The sequence below is a fragment of the Salvelinus sp. IW2-2015 genome, linkage group LG26 (assembly GCF_002910315.2).
Source record: "Salvelinus sp. IW2-2015 linkage group LG26, ASM291031v2, whole genome shotgun sequence".
Taxonomy (NCBI): domain Eukaryota; kingdom Metazoa; phylum Chordata; class Actinopteri; order Salmoniformes; family Salmonidae; genus Salvelinus; species Salvelinus sp. IW2-2015.
Window position 1 is genome coordinate 26,159,066 of NC_036866.1, and position 23,517 is coordinate 26,182,582.

Here is a 23,517-nt window from a genome sequence, read left to right on the forward strand (position 1 = left end):
ACGACTCATCTTGACAAAGGACACTTTGATCAACATTCTGATGAAAGATCAGCCATAGTAAGCAGGCCGTTGACAACTTTACAGAATTCTAATCAGTATTCTTATCATTCTGTTGTGCATGTGGGAAAGCAATTCGCAGCGGTAGGGGACGTGGGCGCTTCTTATGCCCTTCGGCACATGGTTGCCGATTGCCGCTAGGGTTTATATCGTGTCCTCCAGCGGAAACGGACTTGTGGTTTATTGGGACGCTAAATCAGCAGATTAGACTTTGGTCTGTTTGCTTCCCTGTAAATAGCAACATATTATAAAGTCCTGCCACAAGAATGTGTTTGGGGGTATTGCTATAGCCATAGGGACGGGTCTGTTATCCTTTAAATCTATGCTGTTGTCCTCTAATTGGAGACTAGGTCGCGTGATTTATGGATTTTTATGATGCTACAAGTTACGTTGTGAAGGCTATGTATCTGTGCTAATCAGTGGGGGTGAGTTTGGGGGTGGCTATCCCATAGGAGGTATGGGTCAGGGGTTTGCCATGTACTCCGTGGAGTAAGTGTACTTACTGCAATGATCGTTTCAAAGCTTGCGGTGGTGTGTCTGTTACTTACGTCGGATTTTCTCCGATGAAAGCACCAATTTTCCTTGTTGTGTTCCCGTGTTGGCTATTCGAGTCGTGTGCGGTGATTGGATTTGCCCTATGTTCTTAGTCGGTGATCGAAAGATTAAAGATGCCCAAAGCCCTGGCTTCATTGTCGCATTATTACTTCCCGCCCTTCTTTAGTTTTCCTGCTGCTTTCCGTACGTGTCGCCAAGACCCTTGACGAATTTCAGAGCACGTGGAGAATTTCTTGCGTGGAAAGAGTGCGTGTTGTTCGGGTTGACAGGTTAACACGTCGGGATTGAGGTTGGTATGTGAGACAGGTACAATTTAAATTAGTATAGCCCGATTCTGGTGGCGCGACACTCAGCATTTGGTCTTTTAATTTGTTAGGCCTCTAGAGATTTTTTTAGATATGGCGACGATGCACTATACCGGTCGCCCGCGCCGCTCCGCTGAGGTCCTACTCCAAAGTTGGAGGCGGCAATTCTGTCTTCGTAATTCTCTCCTTGGTACTAGAACTCGTCTGCTGTCTTGTTCTTTTCGGAGTTGTGGGGCTAGGGGTCTGACACTAGAGCGTAGCATTGGAGATACAACTTTTCTTTAAGCTAAACAGTGCAGACTTAGCAGGGTCACCTGTCTTTTATTCTTCATTCGTGCTCCGCGGCGTTCGGCTGGTTAGCGCTTTGCTGTTCTATTCCCCGCCACTACGCCCAAAAGGTTTGGATGGTCGTTCGGTCGCAGCTTCTCACGTTTTTTGTAGTTCTAGAGGGAGATGAGGATGGATACTAGAGTTGGTGGTACGAAACGCCGCATTGCTTTTTCTGTAAATCTGGTCTGGTGTTGCTTGTTCGGGCTTGTTCGTTGCCAGACTAAGTCTTGGTCACTCATTTCAGGCTCCTCGGTCGTATTCTCATGAAACCCGCCTTCCCACTTCATTCTCGACGCAGGTCTTCCTAGACCATCGCCGTTTAGACTTTTTACTTTTTGTTGAGTGTTCGTGTTATTCCGTCTGCGGGGTGCAGTGAATCGTGGTGATTCTTTTAGATCGTGTTATATACGTATTTGTAGGTTTATCTCATCTGAGTGTCTAGGCCGCGGCTACATTATTTCTGGGATACACCAGGGTTATCGCTCAAGTGAGTGTAGCTCTTCCTTCCAGTGGGCTATAGTGCACGAGCGTTTTAGACAGCAGCAGAATCATGATTGAGAATAGTGGGTTGTCGAGCAAAATTTACTCATTAATACCGAGAATCCTCAAATCGTCTGTTAGTAGGTGGCCGTTTTTACAGAAAGAGGTTCGCAATTCTTACAGGTCTAATAAAGTTTGTGGAGGGAGTTCTGGTTTGGGAACGTTGCGTTATAGGCTATTTCGTCAGTACTTCGGTCTCCTCCGTGTCGTTTCATACGCACGCGTTCTAAAGTCAAATGAGCAGAAAGGGCCTAAATACAGCTGGCGCATCGATGGTTGGCTTCTGATAAATTAATTAGCAGCCTACTTTTTTCAATATATGGCCGTCGATTAGTTAAATCTCAGACGACGCTTACTGCGTTCTGTGTGGGGCCTGGGGTGACGCTGTCACGCTCATCCATAACGTCCTCAGCTCCTTCGGTCTGCATATCCCACAGGTCCTGTTGAACATGGGGCTATCTCCGTTTCAGAGTAGTCTTTGGGTACCAGCCTCCTCTGTTCTGTCAGCTCGCCGAGTCCAGCGTTCCCTCCGCTCAGGCTTTTGTCCAACGTTGTGAGCGCACCCTGGAGGAGGGTTTCAGGTCTGCACTTTGCCGTACAGGGCGCAGACTGTGAGAGCCGCCATAAACGTAGATTAAGAGATCCTAGGTATTGTCGCGGTCAGAGAGTGGTGGCTTTTCCAATCGTAACGCTTCCCCTTACGAACAGCTTCTGCTTGCAAGTTGACCTCCGCGTTCATTGGTCCGTTCCGTGTTCTCTCAGGTCGTCAAATACTGTCGCTGGCGACTGCTCTTTTCCGCGACATCTTCGTAGCGTCCACCCGTCTTCCATTCTCTTGTGTCAAGCCTTTTCTTCGCGCCCCCGTTCGTCTCCCTCCCCCCCCCCGTCCTTGTTCGAGGGCGCTCCTATTTACAAGGTGGAAGATCATGGACATGCGTTCTCGGACGTGGTCACCAGTACTTAGTGGATGTTGGGAGGGTTTACGGTCCTGAGGAGAGCGAGTTGGTTCATCTCGGGACGTGCTGGACCGTTTCGCTTTGATTGAATGATTTCCTTCGTTGCCCCAGGGTTCCTCCTCGAGTGCGCCGGAGGCTCGGTGAGTGGGGGTACTGTCATGTTTGTTCTTTGTATCATCAGTTCTTGTCCCTGTGCTTCCCTCTGCTGGTCTTATTAGGTTCTTTCCCTCTTTCTCTCTCTCTCTCTCCTCCTCCCTCTCTCCCTCTCCCGCTCTCTCTCTCTATCGTTCCGTTCCTGCTCCCAGCTGTTTCTCATTCTCCTAACGACTCATTTACTCTTTCACACACTGTCCCCTATTTTGCCCTCTGATTAGAGTCCCTATTTCTCCCTCTGTTTTCCGCTTCTGTCCTTGTCGGATTCTTGTTTGATGTTTGCTGTCTGTGTCCTTGTTCCGCCTGTCGTGTTTTTGCCTTCTTCAGATGCTGCGTGTGAGCAGGTGTCTATGTCAAGCTACGGCCTGTGCCTTCCTGAAGCGACCTGCAGTCTGTGGTCGCGTCTCAGTCGTTCCTCTCTACTGACGAGAGGATTTCAGTTTCCTGTTTTGGATTTACCTTTGATATATCCAGGAGAATCATTTTTGTTTGATACCTGGACTCAAGAACCTCCTGCTTTCTAGATTCTCGCTTTTGGGTCCTCATTCACCAGCATAACACTAAGGACACGAAAGTGTCTAGCTGTTTTCAAACACCCCCTGTTGACACCCCCCCCGAAAACCCTTTGTTTTGAAACACACACACACACACACACACACACACACACACACACACACACGTCTTTCCCGAAAGCCTTTTTTCTCAGACACCAAGGGGAGAGAGGGAGTGTGAAATTCCAGGCTTTTACGGTGAGATACAATTTTAAAACCATTTATTTAATTCAAAATATTTAGTACAGACCTTTTAAAACATGCTATAATTAATGCTAAACATTTTTACTATTCCTTTCTTACAGAAAAATGGGAGGCTATAGGGTTTTCCCTGACCCCCCGTCCGTGTCTAATTCCCCCGTTAAAAGGTGAGACACAATTTTAAAACCCTTTATTTAATTCTAAATCTTTAGTACAGACCTTTTAAAACATGCTATAATTAATTAAACAATTTTACTATTCCTTTCTTACAGATAAAGGGCCCAGCTATAGGTTTTGACACCCGTCCGTTTCCAATTCCCCGTCGTCAAGACAGGCTCTCTTGCACGCTCCAGCATGGTTCCGTAAGTTTTCACTCCATGGATAGATCAAACGTCTTGCATGTAGACCTGGGTATGTCTTAAGGATAGAAGCGGCCAGCGACGTAATTGTTCACAATTTTGGAAAAGACTGTCCATCTTATTCATCATTGTTATGAATATATGGTAATCATGCCATTTAAAGCTAAACACTGGCGTAAAAAGTTTACATCCTTGCAAGCTTTGGAAAATACATATGAACTGACAGATTTTGTTGCATTTGTACTATCAAATTGTTCACATGCTAAAATTGTCACTTTGGAGTCGGGGCTATACGCCATTGAAGAGATTCTTATGGCTTTCAAATCATCACACCCGCACACCAGCTCTTCCAAAGCATAGCCTGGTAGGGATGTACCACTCAGGGCCTGTTCAATTTGACATAACGCTACCCGTATCTTAAGCCATTCTCTCATACGTAGCGCAGGAGAAAAACTCCTGGGTTTTGCATAAAGGGGGTTGGGACCGCTGTCTGTGAAAATCTTCACAGTTGAATACTCAGGTTGGAATATGTAAGTCATATGTCCATCACTCCTATCGAAAACTCCTTTAAAACATTCAGGGGCCTCCTAGGACAAAATTTCCTCGATGCTTTTATCATTGGGTTCTTGACAAGAGGCACATAGTACCCCCAGAATTGTCATAGGAGACATCATTTTCTGTTTAATGTTCTGAGTTTATTTAAAAAATCTTGTTTAGTGTTTTGGGTCTTATTTATAATGCGTCTACCCCCACACAATACCCCCGGACATTCCTGTTTCATAGACAACAGCCCTAAGGGCAATAAAATAGGGGCTGTGGGGCCATCCTCTTTGAAATGTTCAAACACATCCCCCCCAGTTCAATGAGGTCCCTACACATCAATCATCATGACAACTTCAAAGGAATAGATGCAATATATGCATAAATTAACACACACTCTAACATGTGACAACAGGAACAGGATGTCCTGACCGGATGCCCACATATGGGCACTCCCTAGAGCACGTGATAACTTCCCGCCAGGATGTCCTGACCGGATGCCCAAATATGGGCATGCACACGTCATCCGGACATAGGGTCATAAATCAAACGTTTGACGCGTGCCGTCTACTCTCTATTCTACTCTATATATTCTCTCTCAAGGGTTTTTCTTTATTTGTACTATTTTCTACATTGTAGAATAATAGTGACGACATCAAAACTATGAAATAACACATATGGAATCATGTAGTAACCAAAAAAGTGTTACACAAATCAAAATAGATTTTAGAATCTTCAAAGCAGCCACTTTTTGCCTTGATGACAGCTTTACACACTTTTGGCATTCTCTCAACCAGCTTCATGAGGTAGTCACCTGGAATGCATTTCAATTAACAGGTGTGTAACGGATTTCCTCTTCGTCTGAGAAGGAGTAGCAAGGATCGGACCAATGTGCAGCGTGGTAAGTGTCCATAATGAGAATATTTAATAAATCCACAGAACACTGAACAAAATAACAAAAGTACAAACAAACAACCGAAACAGTCCCGTATGGTGCAAACACTAACACAGGAAACAATCACCCCCAAAACACAATAGAAAACAGGCTACCTAAATATGGCTCGACTGACACCTGCCTCTGATTGAGAACCATACTAGGCCAAACACATAGAAATATAACAACAGAACAAAACATAGAAAATCAACATAGAATGCCCACCCCAACTCACGCCCTGACCAACTAAAATAAAGACATAAAAAAGGAACTAAGGTCAGAACGTGACAAGGTGTGCCTTGTTAAAAGTTAATTTGTGGAATTTCTTTCCTTTTTAATGCGTTTGAGCCCATTGTGACAAGGTAGGGGTGGTATACAGTAGATAGCCCTATTTGGTAAAATACCAAGTCCATATTATGGCAAGAACAGCTCAAATAAGCAAATAGAAATGACAATTCATCATTACTTTAAGACATGAAGGTCAGTCAATGCGGAACACTTCAAGAACTTTGCAAATTTCTTCAAGTGCTGTCACCTAAAACATCAAGCGCTATGATGAAACTGGCTCTCATGAGGACCACCACAGGAAAGGAAGACCCAGAGTTACCTCTGCTGGAGAGGATAAGTTCATTAGAGTTACCAGCCTCAGAAATTGCAGCCCAAATAAATGCTTCACAGAGTTCAAGTAACAGACACATCTCAACATCAACTGTTCAGAGGAGACTGCATGAATCAGTCGTTCATGGTCGAATTGCTGCAAAGAAAACACTACTAAAGGACACCAATAATAAGAAGAGACTTGCTTGGGCTAAGAAGCACGAGCAATGGACATTAGACTGGTGGAAATCTGTCGTTTGGTCTGATGAGTCCAAATTTGATATTTTGGTTCCTACCGCCGTTTCTTTGTGAGACGCAGAGTAGGTGAACGGATGATCTCCGCATGTGTGGTTCCCACCATGAAGCATGGAGTAGGCGGTGTGATGGTGTGGGGGTGCTTTGCTGGAGACACTGTCAACCCAATTGAGATATTTTGGGATGAGTTGGACTGCAGAGTGAAGGAAAAGCAGCCGACAATCATATATGGGAACTCCTTAAAGACTGCTGGAAAGCATTCCAGGTGAAGCTGGTTGAGAGAATGTCAAGAGTGTGTAAAGCTGTCATCAAAGCAAAGGGTGGCTACTTTGAAGAATCTAAAATGTATTTTGATTTGTTTAACACTTTTTTGGTTACTAGATGATTCCATATGTTTGATGTCTTCACTATTATTCTACAATGTAGAAAATAGCAAAAATAAAGAAAAACCCTTGAATGAGTACGTGTGTCCAAACTTGACTGGTATGGTATTTTTCAAAGATCAGTACTGTACTGCATACACATGCATTACATTTCTAAAGTAGATGTTGAGCATCTTCCAAATTATGAAGCTTAATCAAAAAATKTATTAACGTCACTTGTTTGTAATGTTACGCTGCATCTGTTTGGTCTATTTGGTCTACACACAGCATGTTTTCAGTTCAGTGGTTTCAAGAACGGTTGAGCACTGCGTCCACGTCACTTCTTGACTGTCTCTTCAGAATGCGGCTGGTTTCTCTGTCCTGTATGAAGATGACTGTTTCACATTGGGACCAATCTAAAAGAGAGGATTTTGCAGAACAATAATAATGAGTCGTATGTATAGAGGAGAGCGAAATACAGGATCATCAGAAAGAAACATACAGTGTGATAAAGAGTGCAACACAAGCTCTTTATACCTTAATAGTGGCACAGTAAAATGATATTTGTTTTCAGTCACCTTGCATTTTCAATGAAACTCAATGACTTGCAATATTAACAAACACAAACACATCTTGAATGACATTTGTGATACTCTTGACACTATACCACTCACCCCACTTTCTCTAGTTTACAGTGTGGATCCTTCTGCAGTGCTTTGAGCAAGGCTTTTCCACGCCCATACCTGTTCTGGTTCAGATCGAGCTCTGTCAGGTGGAAGGGGTTGGAGCTTAAAGCTGAGGCCAGAGCAACACAGCCATCCTCTTTGAACTTACAGTTTGCTACCCTACAGGAAGAGAATACAGTTATTCCATGTCAGATYAAAAATGATTGTATAAAACTTTTCAGTATAAAGCCCACATCTGCTTTGGCTAAGCCATGTAAACCTACTTCAGTGTCTCCAGTTTACACTGTGTTTTCTTCAGTCCAGCTGAGAGTAGCTGTACTCCTGAATCATATAGGTTATTGTCACTCAGGTTCAGGTTTTTCAGACTACAGGAGTTTGAGCTGAGAGCAGTGGCCAGTGCAGCACAGCAATTCTCGGTGAGGTTACAGTTTTCCAGACTGGAGGGAAAACACAGAACACTGAAACTTAGGATGCAAACTGTAATATGACAGGAACTACTTTCTATTGCTTTCTATATAATATATCGATAACCATACCGTTTATTAAATCAAACCCACAACGTGGAATAAGCAAATTGCAGTGATTGTAATGTCACAAAGGTTTGTCATGATTAATCACGTCAAAATCTCCAGTTTACAACAGGGATCCACTAGCACAGCAAAGAGCAGATTCATTCCTGGGTCTCCTGGAGAATTGGAACTCAGGTCCAGATCTTTCAGGTGAGAGGGATTTAACCTCAGCGCTGTGGCCAGAGAAGCACAGCCTTCTTCTTTCATACCACAATTACAGAGCCTGTAGAGGATGAAAGTAATTCACTTAGCCATTTCTGTAATTCAATTCAAAGGTTGAGAAAATCTAAAATAAGACAAATAATTGGTGACTTTAAAATCAATAAAAATAGTTCAATTAAATCCAATACCTCAGAATCATTAGTTTACCGTGAGGATTGCCCAATCCTGCAGAGAGCATCGTCACTCCTGAATTCCCCAGATAATTGTGACTCAGGTCCAGCTCTCTCAGACTTGAGGTTGAGCTGAGAGCTGCTGCCATTGCCTCACAGCATTCCCAACTCAGTTTACAACAAAACAGGCTGGTAAAAATGTCAACAGATAATGAGAAAAAACGATTTTCTCTTAACCACAGTAATTAGTGAAACACTGCTGATTATAAAACTCACCTCAGTTTCTCCAGTTTACAGCATGGATCCTTCAGTCCAGCACAGAGCATCTTCACTCCTGAGTCTCCTCCGTTATTCCTGGTCAGGTCCAGCTCTCTCAGATGCGAGGGGTTTGATTTCAGGGCTGAAGCCAGAGAAACAAATGCTTCCTCTGAAATGTAACAGTCTGTAAGCCTGCAGAGAGAAATATAATGTTATAACCATAAAGGAGTGGCTGCATTGCTGAATTCTCTGGAATGCTCTTCCCGATAGCTAAAAAATGCATCTGTGCCTGTGCCGGATTCTCTATACACAGATTCAAATAAAATAAAATTGTATTTGTCACATAAGCCGAATACAACAGGTGTAGACCTTACAGTGAAATGCTTACTTACAAGCCTTTAACCAACAATGCAGTTCATGAAATAGAATTAAGAAAATATTTACTCAATAAACTAAAGTAAAAATAAAAATTAACACAATAAAATAACGAGGCTATATACAGGGAGTACCAGCACCGAGTCAATGTGTGGGAGTACAGGTTAGTCAAGGTAATTTGTACATGTAGGTAGGGGTAAAGTGATTATGCATTGATAATAAACAGCGAGTAGCAGTTAAAACAAAGGGGGGGGGGGTATCAATGTAAATAGTCTGTGTGGCCATTTAATTAATTGTCCAGCAGTCTCATGGCTTGGGGGTAGAAGCTGTTATGGAGCCTTTTGGACTTAGATTTGTCGCTCCGGTGCCGGTTGTCGTGCGGTAGCAGAGAGAACAGTCCATGACTTGGGTGACTGGAGTCTTTGACCATTTTTTGGGTCTTCCTCTGACACCGCCTAGTATACAGGTCCTGGATGGCAGGAAGCTTGGCCCCAGTGATGTACTGGGCCAAATGCAATGCCCTTTGTAGCGCCTTACGGTCAGACACTGAGCAGTTGCCATACCAGGCGGTGATGCAACCGGTCAGAATACTCGATGGTGCAGCTGTAGAACTTTTTGAGGATCTGGGGACCCATGCCAAATCTTTTCAGTCTCCTGAGAGGGAAAAGGCATGTTGTGGACACCAAGGAACTTGAAGCCCTTGATCCGCTCCACTACAGCCCCGTCGCTGTGAATGGGGGCGTGTTCGGCCGTACTTTTCCTGTAGTCCACGATCAGCTCCATTGTTGTCTCTTTCCTCCTCCCTATAGGCTGTCTCATCGTTGTCGGTGATCAGGTCTACCACTGTTGTGTTGTCAGCGAACTTAATGATGGTGGTGGAGTCGTGCTTGACCACGCAGTTGTGGATGAACAGGGAGTACAGGAGTGTACTAAGGATGCACGCCTGAGGGGATGATGGTGTTGATGTGAGTCATGACCAGCCTTTCAAAGCACTTCATGTGAGTTTCAAAGCTACCCACGTGAGTGCTACGGGGCGGTAGTCATTTAGGCAGGCTATCTTCGCTTTCTTGGGCACAGGGACTATGGTGGTCTGCTTGAAAAATGTACAGTTGAAGTCGGAAGTTTACATACACTTAGGTTGGAGTCATTAAAACTTGTTTTTCAACCACTCCACAAATTTCTTGTTAACAAACTGTAGTTTTGACAAGTGGGATAGGACATCTACTTTGTGCATGACACAAGTAATTTTTCCAACAATTGTTTACAGACAGATTATTTCACTGTATCACAATTCCAGTGGGTCAGAAGTTTAAATACACTAAGTTGACTGTGCTTTAAACAGCTTGGAAAATTCCAGAAAATTATGTCATTGCTTTAGAACTTCTGATAGGCTAATTGATGTAATTTGACTCAATTGGAGGTGTACCTGTGGATGTATTTGTAAGGGGTGCGTACTGGCGGCAGAGAAGTCAGATGCAGGAGAGCAAAAACTGTGTTTCCAACGGCGCAGTGTAATAACAAAAACCCACCGGAAAACAGAACAATCAATAAATGGGTACATAACCCGACATGGGGGGAACAGAGGGTTAAATACACAACATGTCATTGATGGAATAGGAACTAGGTGTGATGGAAGACAAGACAAAACCAATGGGGGAAAAAAAGTGGATCAGCGATGGCTAGAAGGTCGGTGACTTCGACCGCCGAACGCCGCCCGAACAAGGAGAGGGACCAACTTCGGCAGAAGTTGTGACAGTATTTCAAGGCCTACCTTCAAACTCAGTGCCTCTTTGCTTGACATCATGGGAAAATCAAAATAAATCAGCCAAGACCTCAGAAAAAAAGTTGTAGACCTCCACAAGTCTGGTTCATCCTTGGGAGCAATTTCCAAACGCCTGAAGGTACCATGTTCATCTGTATAAACAATAGTACACAAGTATAAACACCATGCGACCACGCAGCCGTCATACCGCTCAGGATGTAGACACGTACTTTGGTGCGAAAAGTGCAAATCAATCCCAGAACAGCAAAGGACCTTGTGAAGATGCTGGAGGAAACAGGAACAAAAGTATCTATATCCACAGTAAAACGAGTCCTATATTGACATAACCTGAAAGGCCGCTCAGCAAGGAAGAAGCCACTGTTCCAAAACCGCCATAAAAAAGCCAGACTACGGTTTGCAACTACACATGGGGACAAAGATCTGTCACGTTCTGACCTTTATTTTCTTTGTTTTTGTCTTTATTTAGTATGGTCAGGGCGTGAGTTGGGGTGGGCAGTCTATGTTTGTTTATCTATGTTTTTCTATTTCTGTGTTTGGCCTGATATGGTTCTCAATCAGAGGCAGGTGTTAGTCATTGTCTCTGATTGGGAAACATATTTAGGTAGCCTGTTTTGTGTTGGGTTTTGTGGGTGGTTGTCTTCAGTCTTTGTGTGTCTGCACCAGATAGAACTGTTTCGGTTTTCACGTTTGTTGTTTTGTATTTTGGAAGTGTTCAGTTTATTGTCTTTTATTAAACATGATGAACACTAATCACGCTGCGCTTTGGTCCTCTCCTTCCACAGAAGAAAACCGTTACAAGATCGTACTTTTTGGAGAAATGTCCTCTGGTCTGATGAAACAAAAATAGAACTGTTGGCAAAAATGACCATCGTTATGTTTGGAGGAAAAAGGGGGATGCTTGCAAGCCGAAGAACACCATCCCAACCGTGAAACACGGGGGTGGCAGCATCATGTTGTGGGGGTGCTTTGCTGCAGGAGGGACTGGTGCACTTCACAAAATAGATGGCATCACGAGGAAGGAAAATTATGTGGATTTATTGAAGCAACATCTCAAGACATCAGTCAGGAAGTTAAAGCTTGGTCGCAAATGAGTCTTCGAAACGGACAATGACCCCAAGCATACATCCAAAGTTGTGGCAAAATGGCTTAAGGATAACAAAGTCAAGGTATTGGAGTGGCCATCATAAAGCCCTGACCTCAATCCTATAGAAGATTTGTGCAGAACTGAAAAAGCGTGTGCGAGCAAGGAGGCCTACAAACCTGACTCAGTTACACCAGCTCTGTCAGGAGGAATGGGCCAAAATTCACCCAACTTATTGTGGGAAGCTTGTGGAAGGCTCCCCAAAACGTCTGACCCAAGTTAAACAATTTAAAGGTGTCACGCCCTGACCATAGTTTGCTTTGTATTTTTTATGTTTTGTTTGGTCAGGGTGTGATCTGAGTGGGCATTCTATGTTGTATGTCTGGTTTGTCTATTTCTATGTGTTTGGCCTGATATGGTTCTCAATCAGAGACAGGTGTTTTGCATTGTCTCTGATTGGGAACAATATTTAGGTAGCCTGTTTTGTATTGTGGGTTGTGGGTTATTGTCTATGTGTTAGTTGCCTATGTCTGCACTGTTATATATAGCGTCACGTTCGTTTTGTTGTTTTGTATTAGTTCAGTTTAGTGTTTCTCTTCGTTTATTAAAAGAAGAATGTATTCACTTCACGCTGCGCCTTGGTCCTCCTCTCTTCCACATTACGACGACGTGACAGAATAACCCACCATCAATGGACCAGAAGCAGCTGAAATGGAGGAACAGCGCTTTGTGGAGAAATGGACTTGGGAGGAGATTCTGGACGGTAAGGGACCCTGGGCACAGGCTGGTGAATATCGCCGCCGGTATGAGGAGGCTGCACGTAAATGCGGCTGGAAGCCAGAGAGGCAGCCCCAAAAATGTCTTGGGGGGCACACGGGGAGTGTGGCTAAGCCAGGTAGGAGACCTGAGCCAACTCCCGTGCTTACCGGGAGAGAGAGCGACCGGGCAGGCACCGTGTTATGCAGAGATGCGCACGGTGTCCCCGGTGCGCAGGCATAGCCCGGTGCGGTACATAACAGCACCTCGTATCGGCCGGGCTAGATTGGGCATCGAGCCAGGTGCCATGAAACCAGCTCTACGCATCTGGTCACCAGTGCGTCTCCTTGGGCCGGGTACATGGCACCAGCCCTACGCATGGTGTCCCCGGTTCACCAGCACAACCCAGTGCGGGGCTATTCCACCTCGCCGGCCTGGCTACGGGGAGCATTCAGCCAGGTAGGGTTGGGCAGGCTCCGGTGCTCGAGACCTGTAGTGCGCCTCCACGGTCCGGTTTATCCGGTGCCTTCTCCACGCACCAGTCCGCCTGTGACAGCCCCTCGCACCAGCCCAGTACCCACCAGTGCCTACACCACGCACCAGGCTTCCTGTGCGTCTCCAGAACCCTGTACGCCCTGTTTCTCCTCCCCGCACTCGCCCGGAGGTGCGTGTCCCCAGCCCAGTACCACCAGTGCCGCACCACGCACCAGGCTTATAGTGCGCCTCGGCAGTCCAGTATGCCCTGTTCCTTCTCCCGCACTCGCCTTGAGGTGCGTGTCCCCAGCCCGGTACCACCAGTTCCGGCAACACGCACCAGGCCTACAGTGCGCCTCGACACGCCTGAGCTGCCCGTCTGTCCAGCGCCGCCTGAGCTGCCCGTCTGTCCAGCGCCGCCTGAGCTGCCCATCTGTCCTGAGCCGTTAGAGCCGTCCGTCAGTCAGGAGCCACCAGAGCCGCCGCCAGGAGCCGCCAGAGCCGCCCGCCAGTCAGCGGAGCGCCAGAGCCGCCCGCCAGTCAGGAGCCGCCAGAGCCGCCCGCCCAGTCAGGAGCTGCCAGAGCCGCCCGCCAGTCAAGAGCTGCAGACCAAGCCCGCCAGTCAGGAGCTGCCAGAGCCGCCTTTCAGTCCGGAGCTGCCCGTCAGTCCGGAGCTGCCCGTCAGTCCTGAGCTACCCCTCAGTCCGGAGCTGCCCGTCAGTCCGGAGCTGCCCGTCAGTCCGGAGCTGCCCCTCAGTCCGGAGCTGCCCCTCAGTCCTGAGCTGCCCCTCAGTCCGGAGTTGCCCCTCAGTCCGGAGCTGCCCCTCAGTCCGGAGCTGCCCCTCCGTCCACTGCCCCTCAGTCCGGGACCCGCTGCAAGGGTCCCCGCTCCAGAGGCGCCACCAAAGCGGGTTATGACTATGGTGGAGTGGGGTCCACGTCCCACGCCGGAGCCGCCACCGCGGACAGATGCCCACCCAGACCCCCCCTATAGGTTTAGGTTTGCGGCCGGAGTCCGCACCTTGAGGGGGGGGGGTACTGTCACGCCCTGACCATAGTTTGCTTTGTATATTTTATGTTTGGTTTGGTCAGGGTGTGATCTGAGTGGGCATTCTATGTTGTATGTCTGGTTTGTCTATTTCTATGTGTTTGGCCTGATATGGTTCTCAATCAGAGACAGGTGTTTTGCGTTGTCTCTGATTGGGAACCATATTTAGGTAGCCTGTTTTGTATTGTGGGTTGTGGGTTATTGTCTATGTGTTAGTTGCCTATGTCTGCACTGTTATATATAGCGTCACGTTCGTTTTGTTGTTTTGTATTAGTTCTGTTTAGTGTTTCTCTTCGTTTATTAAATAGAAGAATGTATTCACTTCACGCTGCGCCTTGGTCCTCCTCTCTTCCACATTACGACGAACGTGACAAAAGGCAATGCTACTAAATACTAATTGAGTGTATGTAAACTTCTGACTCACTGGGAATGTGATAAAAAAAATTTAAGCTGAAATAAATCATTCTCTACTATTATTCTGACATTTCCCATTCTTACAATAAAGTGGTGAGCCTAACTGACCTAAGACAGGGATTTTTTACTCTGATTAAATGTCAGGAATTCTGAAAAACTGAGTTTAAATGTATTTGGCTAAGGTGAATGTAAACTTCCGACTTCAACTGTCTGTAGGTATTACAGACTTAGTCAGGGAGGATGAAAATGTCAGTGAAGACACTTGCCAGTTGGGCTGCGCATGCTCTGAGTACACGTCTTGGTAATCCGTCTGGCTCTGCAGGCTTGTGAATCTGTTTAAAGGTTTTGCTCACATCGGCTACGGAGAGCTTAATTACACAGTCGTCCGGAACAGCTGGTGCTCTCATGCATGCTTCAGTGTTGCTTGGCTCGAAGCGACAATAAAAGGCATTTAGCCCGTCTGTAAGGCTCACGTCACTGGGCAGCTCGCGGGCTGCGTTTTCGTCTGTAGTCTGTAATAGTTTGCAAGCCCTGCCACATCCGATGAGCGTCAGATCCGGTGAGTAGGATTCAATCTTAGTCCTGTGTTGACRCTTTGCCTGTTTGATGGTTCGTCTGAGGGCATAGCGGGATTTCTTATAAGCGTCCGGATTAGTGTCCCGCTGCTTGAAAGCGGCAGCTCTAGCCTTTAGCTTGGTGTGGATGTTGCCTGTAATCCATGGTTGGGATACGTACGTACGTTCACTGTGGGGACGACGTCGTCGATGCACTTATGGATGAAGCGGTTGTGGTATACTCCTCAATGCCATTGAATGAATCCTGGAACATATTCCAGTCTGTGCTAGCAAAACAGTCCTGTAGTGAAGCATCCGCTTCATCTGACCAATTCCGTATTGAGCGAGTCACTGGTCCTTCCTGCTTTAGTTTTTGCTTGTAAGCTGGAATCAGGATAATAGAATTATGGTCAGATTTGCCAAATGGAGGGCGAGGGAGAGCTTTGTATGCGTCTCTGTGTGTGGAGTAAAGATGGTCTAGAGTTTTTTCCCCTCTGGTTGCACATGTGACATGCTGGTAGAAATTAGGTAAAAAGGATTTAAGTTTGCCTGCATTAAAGTCCCCGGCCACTAGGAGTGCCACTTCTGGATGAACATTTTCTTGTTTGCTTATGGCCTTATACAGCTTGTTGAGTGCGGTCTTAGTTCCAGCATTGGTTTGTGGTGGTAAATAGACAGCTATGAAAAATATAGATGAAAACTCTCTTGGTAGATAGTGTGGTCTACAACTTAACATGAGGTACTCTTTCTCAGGTCAGCAATACCTCGAGACTTCTGTTATGGGAAATTGTTATTGTATGTGTCCACATAACTGAGTATGTGACTAACCTTGTGAAACTGTCCTATTATAATCTCCTGTTCTTCTGAGTATAACTCTGGGTTGCAAACCAGCTTGCTCCTATGTCCTTGTATAGATAAAAGTAGAACTGAATGTCCGCCCAAGAACAGGAAACTGTAAAGATATGTGCTTATCACCCAATGCTTCGGAATTCAGACTGTCTGCACTGCACAGTGTAACTATGTTATTCTCCTGAGCTCAGAAAAATAAAGAATCTTAGTTTGACTTGGACTACAGCAAATCCTTATTTTATAATATCCACCACACTTCCTTAATATTAGACATTGAGCACCAGCTGTTATTGACAAATAAACACAGAACAGCTACGTTATGTCTTGAGGATGCACGGAAAACCCAGCCAACTGCATATTATCCGGGTCATCATTCAGCCACGACTCGGTGAAACACAAGATATTACAGTTTAATGTCCCGTTGGTAGGATAGTCTCGAAAGGAGCTCATCCAGTTTATTTTCCAGTGATTGCACGTTGGCCAATAGAACGGCTGGTAGAGACGGGTTACCCACTCGCGGATGAATTCTCATAAGGCACCCCAATCTCCGCCCCCTGTACCTCCGTCTTTTTTTCACATGAATGGCGAGGATTTGGGCCTGGTCTCGGAGAAACAGTATATCCTTCGCGTAGACTCATTAAAGAAAAAAACTTTGTCCAGTTCAAGGTGATTAATCGCTGTTCTGCTTTCCAGAAACTATTTTGGGTCATAAGAGACGGTAGCAGCAACCTTATGTACAAAATAAGTTAGAAACAATGCGAAATAACACAATAACACAATTGGTTAAGAGCCCGTAAAACAGTGGCCATCCCCTCTGGGGCCATTTTCTTTGGTCAGGCATTTTTTGTCTGGTATAGCCTATAAACTTCAACATGTTGCACAAAATACATGATCGACATGTTGTACAACAAACTTAATTGTCTGTGGGCTATTACAACCTAAGCACGACACAGACAGGCAGTCTAAATAGCGATTTAATGGTCGTAACACATGCATAGACTCTAATTCGGTTCTTTAGCTCTGGGGAAGATGCTTCCAGTGGTGCTGGACGAGGAGGAACAGGGCAATTAACTTCGGTCGCGCAGCCTCATCCTAATTTTAAACGCATAGCTTAGAGCCACAGACCTTCACAGTTTGACTCTTTCCAAATATAATAAGAAATTATATGAATAAAGTATTGTTGTAAGTCGTATAACTGTACCTCAGCGTCTTGATTTCACAGTGTGGGTCCTCCAATAAAGCAGAGAGCAGCTTCACTCCTGAGTCTCCAAGGAAATTGTTACTCAGGTCCAGCTGTCTCAGGTGTGAGGGGTTTGACCTCAGAGCTGAAACTAGGGAACAGCAACCGTCCCCCAGGACACTACAGAATGACAGCCTGCACAAAGGAAGGGAAGAGGCCGTCACTCCATCTTGATACCAGCTGTGACAGTAACTTTAGCTAAAAATCTAAACCCCTTTCCTGTTTAGTTACAAATGGTTACAAAAAGACTAACCTCAATTTCAATAGTTCACAACCTGGATGCTCTAGTGCAGCAGAGAGCAGCTTTGCTCCTGTGTCTCCTGCTTTATTGCTGCTCAGGTCCAGCTGTCTCAGGGGTGAAGGGTTGGACTTCAGAGCAGAGGCTAGGGAAGAAAAGCCTTCTTCTGTGACTCCACAGTTTTCAAGCCTTCAGATAAGAGAGGGATATGTTTTTTCTGTTTCAGCTAAGTCTGTACAGTTTGAGTGTCAACCATCAGTATCTCAACTATCTGAAACTCAGATGGTGTCTCCAGGAACAAGATTTAACAACACTWTTCTATATCAGCACTTGCCTCAGTGACTCCAGATTACAAAGTGGATTCCCCAGTGCAGCAGAAAGATTGGCCACTCCTGCATCCTGCAGGTTATGATTGTAGCTTAAGTCCAGTTCCCTCAGGTGTGAGGGGTTTGACCTCAGAGCTGAAGCCAGAGAAGCACAGCCTTTCTCTTCGACTTTACAGTTTGACAGCCTGCAGATAAGTAGAAAAGTTTCACTCTTTCAGCATAGATACCGAAGAGCTGAGAAGCTACACAAGAATTTGTTTTACTCAAAATGTCTACCACAACCAAGTTCATCGTGTTTAATAGAGTTGGTAACAGAATCGGCCATGTACAGTAATGAATCAGTTCCAATTAATGAAAATTTTAGAAATAAAAAGAGCATCTTAGACTGAGTCATTAATTCTGCTTTGTGAAATATCATCTTCTGGAATTTTTTACAAGAGATTTTTTACCATTTTTACAATTTATGAAATGCAAACGATTAAACATAATGACAATTGTCACCTCAGCCTTTCTAGTTTACAACTGGTGCTCCTCAGTCCAGCAGAGAGCAGCTCCAGCCCAATACTGTGCAGGTCATTGCGACTAAGATCCAACTCTCTCAGACTTGAAGAGTTTGAGCACAGAGCCGAGGCCAGGGCTTCACAACATGTCCCAGTTAAGCTGCAATCAAACAGACTGAAAAAAGAACATTGGTGCTGTATATTTAATCAAATATTACTCTAAAGTTAACAACGTAACCTGTTGAGTGGAGAGAATACTCACCCCAGTGTCTCCAGTTTACAGTGTTGAACCTCCAGTGCAGCAGAGAGCTGCTTCACTCCTGAATCTCCTGTGTTATTGTAACTCAGATCTAGCTCTCTCAGGTGTGACGGGTTTGACCTCAGAGCTGAAGCCAGAGAAGCACAGCCTTTCTCTTGGACTTTACAGCCTGACAGCCTGCAGATAAGTAGAAAGGGTTTTACTCTTTCAGGACACACAACAAATAGCTGAGAAGTTACAAAATAATTTGTTTTACGAGAAATAATTAATACATTGGATATAGATGTGTTACCTAAATAACAATAATATAATGTAATAGTCATAATACTCACTTCAGTGTTTCCAATTTACAGAGTGGATTGCCCAGTCCAAGACAGAGCAGCTCCACCCCTGAATCAGTCAGGCCATTGTGACTCAGGTCCAGCTTTCTCAAACTTGAGGTACATGATCCGAAAGATAAGGCCAGATTCTCACAACATCTCCAAGTGATATTGCAAGAATTCATCCTTGGGGAAATAAGGAACATTTGAAAATACCACTCAGTGTTTTAGTCCAGTGTTTCTAGAACTTTAGTCCATAGACCAGCCCAGGTTTGTATGTTTTGAACATGTATCTGAATCTGAGAAAGGACTACCTGTCACTTGTTGAATGTTTATGGGAAGAAGAGGGAGGGAGAGACAAAAAGCAGAGTACTTACAGAGCCGTTTTAGAGGCTTTGATCACTGGCAACAGCCTCATTACGCCTTCGTCTGATCTGACAAATTTCTTCAGCTCAAATACATCCAGCTCCTCGTCTGAGGACAACATAACAAAGGCCAGAGCAGACCAATGAGAATATGAGARTTCGACCTTCGAAACACCTCCTGACTTCAAGTAGATTTGGATTTCCTCCACCAGAGAATTGTCGTTCAGCTCATTCAGACAGTGAAAGAGGTTGATGCACCTCTCTGGAGAGGGATTTTTCCTGATCCTGTCCTTAATGAAGTCGACTGTGCCCTTGTTGCTCTGTGAGCTCCCTTCTGTCTGTGTCAGTAGGCCTCGAAGGAGTGTCTGGTTGGACTTCAGTGAGAGGCCAAGAAGAAAGCGCAGGAACAGGTCCAGGTGTCCACTCTGACTCATTAAGGCCTTATCCACTGCGCTCTTGTAGATGTTGTCAGGGCGAATTTCTTCATACAAGACAATTCCAGTCGAGGAGGATGGTAGTTGGGGTGTTATAACATCCTCATTGTTGTCTTCAAATGAAAGAAACACATACAAAGCAGCAATGAACTCCTGAAGGCTCAGATGAACAAAGCTGTAGACCACCTCATGGTACATACACTCTTCTCTTAAGATCTGTGTGAACACTCCTGAGCACAAAGAAGCTTGTCTGATGTCAATGCCAAACTCTTTCAGATCTTTCTCATAGAAGATCAGGTTGCCTTTTTCAAGATGTTCAAAGGCCAGTTTTCCAAGTTTCAGTATGATCTCTTTATCCCAGTGGAGATCTGTGTCAGGGTCTTCATGATACTTCCGCATTGTCTGTCTCATCTGAAAGATCAGAAACTGTAAGAACATTTGTGTCAGAGTCTTGGGCAAGTCTCCACTTTCTGCTTTACTCAACAGTTTCTCTAGAACAGTGGCTGAGATCCAACAGAACACTGGTATGTGGCACATGATGTCGAGGCTCCTTGAAGACTTTATATGTGCGATGATTCTTTCAGCTAGTTTCTCATCACTGACTGTCTTCTTGAAGTATTTCTCCTTCTGTTCATCCCTAAACCCTCGTACCTCAGTCACCTGGTCAATACACTCAGGAGGGATTCGATTGGTAGCTGCTGGTCGTGAAGTTATCCAGAGAAGAGCAGAAGGAAGCAGATTCCCCTTTATGAGGTTTGTCAGAAGTACATCCACTGTGGTTGACTTTGTGACATTACAGCAGATCTCATTTCTGTTGAAATTCAGAGGAAGTTGACACTCATCCAACCCATCAAAGATAAACAACACTTTGACTTTTTTTAAGTTGGAAAGTCCTGATTCTTTGATGTCGTCGAAAAAATTATGAAGTAGATCAATCAAACTGAGTTTATTTTCCTTCATCAAATTCAGCTCACGAAAAGGAATTGGAAATATGAACTGTATATCCTGATTAGCTTCTCTATCAATCCAGTCCAGAATGAATTTCTGCACTGAGACTGTCTTTCCAATGCCAGCGACTCCCTTTGTGAGCACAGTTCTGATAGTCAGGTCCTGTCCAGGTAAGGGTTTAAAGATGTCGTTGCATTTGATTGGTATCTCTTGTGTCGCTGGTCTCCTTAATACTGCCTCAATTTTCATCACTTCATGTTCTTTGTCGACCTCACCACTTCCACCCTCTGTGATGTAGAGCTCTGTGTAGATCTTGTTTAGGAGTGTAGGACGTCCTTGTGTAGCTATTCCTGGAAATATTCTTTCAAATGTTCTCTTCAGGTACGATTTCAATTCTGTTTGGCACATTTCATTATTGTCATCTGAAAAACAATAACATTGGTGAAGAATGCAATATTTATTTGTCCGTTTTAAACAATTTTAACACAGGACACAGTTTAATCTTATAGGAAGTCAGTCAGTCAAGTGTTGATTATCGCGACGCCAATATTTCACATAATTTACCTTTGTCTTTAGAATTCAGAGTTGTGCTGACATGGACTGCAGAGGGTTCACCTGGCATGAGAGAGCAACAGAACATTAATAGTAACCAATGCCTTCTCATCAATGTTTTTGTTTTTTGGTGTGGATGTAGAGAGACTCAGCATTGTTTACCATTGCCTGTAGTGTTTTAATTGATGCATAATCAACTGATCCTTTACATATGGTAACCAGTTAGCCTAAACCTCAGCAATGACATTGCATCTGGGCTGAGCTGCGATTGAGGTACTGGCTTTGGTTTAACTCATGGGACAGTGATGAATAGCAAATGTGTAAAAAGCCAAGATATGCCAACTTAATACATTGTATTTCTGCAGCACACAGAGGGAGAGAGATGATCTTACCTAGATCTTGGACTAGTTGAGGTTGTTGTTCCAGTAGAATCCTGTAAAAGGCTGATTTCACCTTTACCCCTCCTGAATTCAGGGCCTCATACAGCAGTCTCATTTGTTCTTGGCTGGTCCTGGTAGCATGGATATTAGAGTACACCTCCTCATGGATCAGGCCCCCCTGGAGTAGGTCATCTGCTATGGGCATCACTAAGGTAACCCTCTGAATGAGCTGAGCCCTGTGCTTATCCACAAACTGGGCATCTGGGAGTGATGTTAGATAAGAGAGATGCAAAGTTATCAAGCCAAGTTATCATATCATCTCTGTGAACCTGCTCCTAAGGGGGTAGGACCAGGAGGGAAGCTTTAAAGATGTGAATATCACATGTTCCACAAATATGACTTTGCAAACATCTGTCAACATCTCCGTTTAATAACAGTGTTCATCTTTAGGGACAATCATTGCTTTGATTTTGTACAAAACATGATATCATTTAACTGTACTTACAATGTACAGAAGTATTCTTATAGCTAACCCAAGATAGTTTGTATGGGCTTTTTACAATGTAAATCGTTGTCACGTTGTGGGGGGAAAAAAGCAGAGCCAAGCACCACTCCGAGCTAGCAATATCCTATTGGCACATTTTAACATGTATTTGCATATTTACATCAGGGAACGCCTACTCTCTGTATGAGTTTGTGCGCAAGAACTTGAAACTATCGATGCACTCCTTCTGAATAACATAATTTCTAGAGAGTTTGGCAATGACCCAAGTCTAAAAACCTTAGTGCACTCTGTTCATAACGCATTCTAGTTTTGGGAATGGAAAATTGTGTAGCGATCCGATGATTCCTCTATGAGAAAATAAGCAGAAGGTCGTGCTGCATCTTCTCCCTCTGCTTTGCCGCTGGACTCCCTCTCTTTTCCAAATAGCGAAAGTGAAAGTGATCTTTTCCCTTTTTCTTTTCCCATATACCATTCTTGGATAAATGTAATAAAACCATTCAATATTTGGATAAATGTCCTTATGTCCTTAGCCATATGAAAATAGATCAGTATCGTTTGTGAGTTAAGAGTTGATCACAAAGCCAGTATGTCACATACCATCTGAACTCAAGGGTGCAGACTCAGCCATGCTAGTAGTTTAACCTGGGGAGAGAAAGATACATTTTCTTCATCCTCTTTAGCTGTGCTACCAGGACTATTCAACACGGCCCTCAAGTACTGCAGTCATCTGCAGTTTCACAAAGGCTACTGTGTCAGCATGCATAGCTCAACATTGTTAAAACATAGGAAACTGTCCAAAAGCATTCAGTGTTAAATTATGCTATTTCCTTACCGTAGTCCCAGGATGTGAGATTTGAAAGCTAAATCATGTCTGTCTATGGATATCTCCTCGAACGTAAAACTGTTATGCAATGAAACAGTACATTGTCTGTGACTGTATCCGAGATGGCTGCTTAAGTAGTGTTTCTTCTTCTCCAGTCATTTGTTTCTGTTGCCCTTCCCTGTTCAGAAGTTCAGATACAGGGTGTGTAAATCGAGATAAAGGCTGACTGCAGAAAAGCTGAAGTCAGCCAACCAGTTTTGGAGTATGCCGCTGAAATGACGCTAAGATTTGCCTTCCCCCCTCTTTTGGACACGATCTTACTGTCAGTGAGCTAGCTCACTGTCAAATAAAATAAAATGTTATTAGCCACATGTGCCGAATACAACAGGTGTAGTAGACCTTACAGCGAAATGCTTACTTACAAGCCCTTAACCAACATTGCAGTTCAATAAATAGAGTTAATCAAATATTTACTAAATGAACTAAAGTAAAACATTTTTTAAATAACACAAGAAAATTACATAACAATAACGAGGCTATATACAGGGGGTACCCAAGGGGGTACCGAGTCAATGTACCTGGGTACAGGTTAGTCGAGGTAATTTGTAAAGTCACTTTGCATAGATAATTAACAGCAAGTAGCAGCAGTGTAAAAACAAAGCGTGGTGGGTCAATGTAAATAGCCTGGGTGGCCAATTGATTAATTGTTCAGCAATCTTATGGCTTGAGGGTAGAAGCTGTTAAGGAGCCTTT

General features: G+C 44.4%; 1 protein-coding gene across 2 annotated transcripts; it reads right to left on the minus strand.

The window, feature by feature from the left end:
• Nucleotides 1-3,651: 3,651 nt before the first annotated feature.
• LOC111952604 (NLR family CARD domain-containing protein 3) lies at nucleotides 3,652-23,029 on the minus strand. 2 transcript variants are annotated; one of them, XM_023971450.2, is made up of 17 exons: nucleotides 22,774-23,029; nucleotides 22,539-22,583; nucleotides 21,449-21,697; nucleotides 21,069-21,119; nucleotides 19,135-20,926; nucleotides 18,770-18,943; nucleotides 18,441-18,614; nucleotides 18,180-18,353; nucleotides 17,687-17,863; nucleotides 17,368-17,541; nucleotides 17,076-17,249; nucleotides 8,559-8,732; nucleotides 8,301-8,471; nucleotides 8,000-8,173; nucleotides 7,645-7,818; nucleotides 7,370-7,540; nucleotides 3,652-7,111 (listed from the first exon to the last, which is right to left on the minus strand). In XM_023971450.2, exons 2-17 carry the CDS (start codon nucleotides 22,567-22,569, stop codon nucleotides 7,096-7,098), a joined length of 4,050 nt encoding a protein of 1,349 aa, XP_023827218.1. In that variant the 5' UTR covers nucleotides 22,570-22,583; nucleotides 22,774-23,029; the 3' UTR covers nucleotides 3,652-7,095. The 2 variants fall into 2 exon arrangements, 1 of the variants encoding a protein (XP_023827218.1); XR_002875757.2 differs by lacking the exons at nucleotides 3,652-7,111; nucleotides 7,370-7,540 and having other exon boundaries at nucleotides 7,732-7,818; nucleotides 7,918-8,173.
• Between the last annotated feature and the right edge of the window lie 488 nt (nucleotides 23,030-23,517).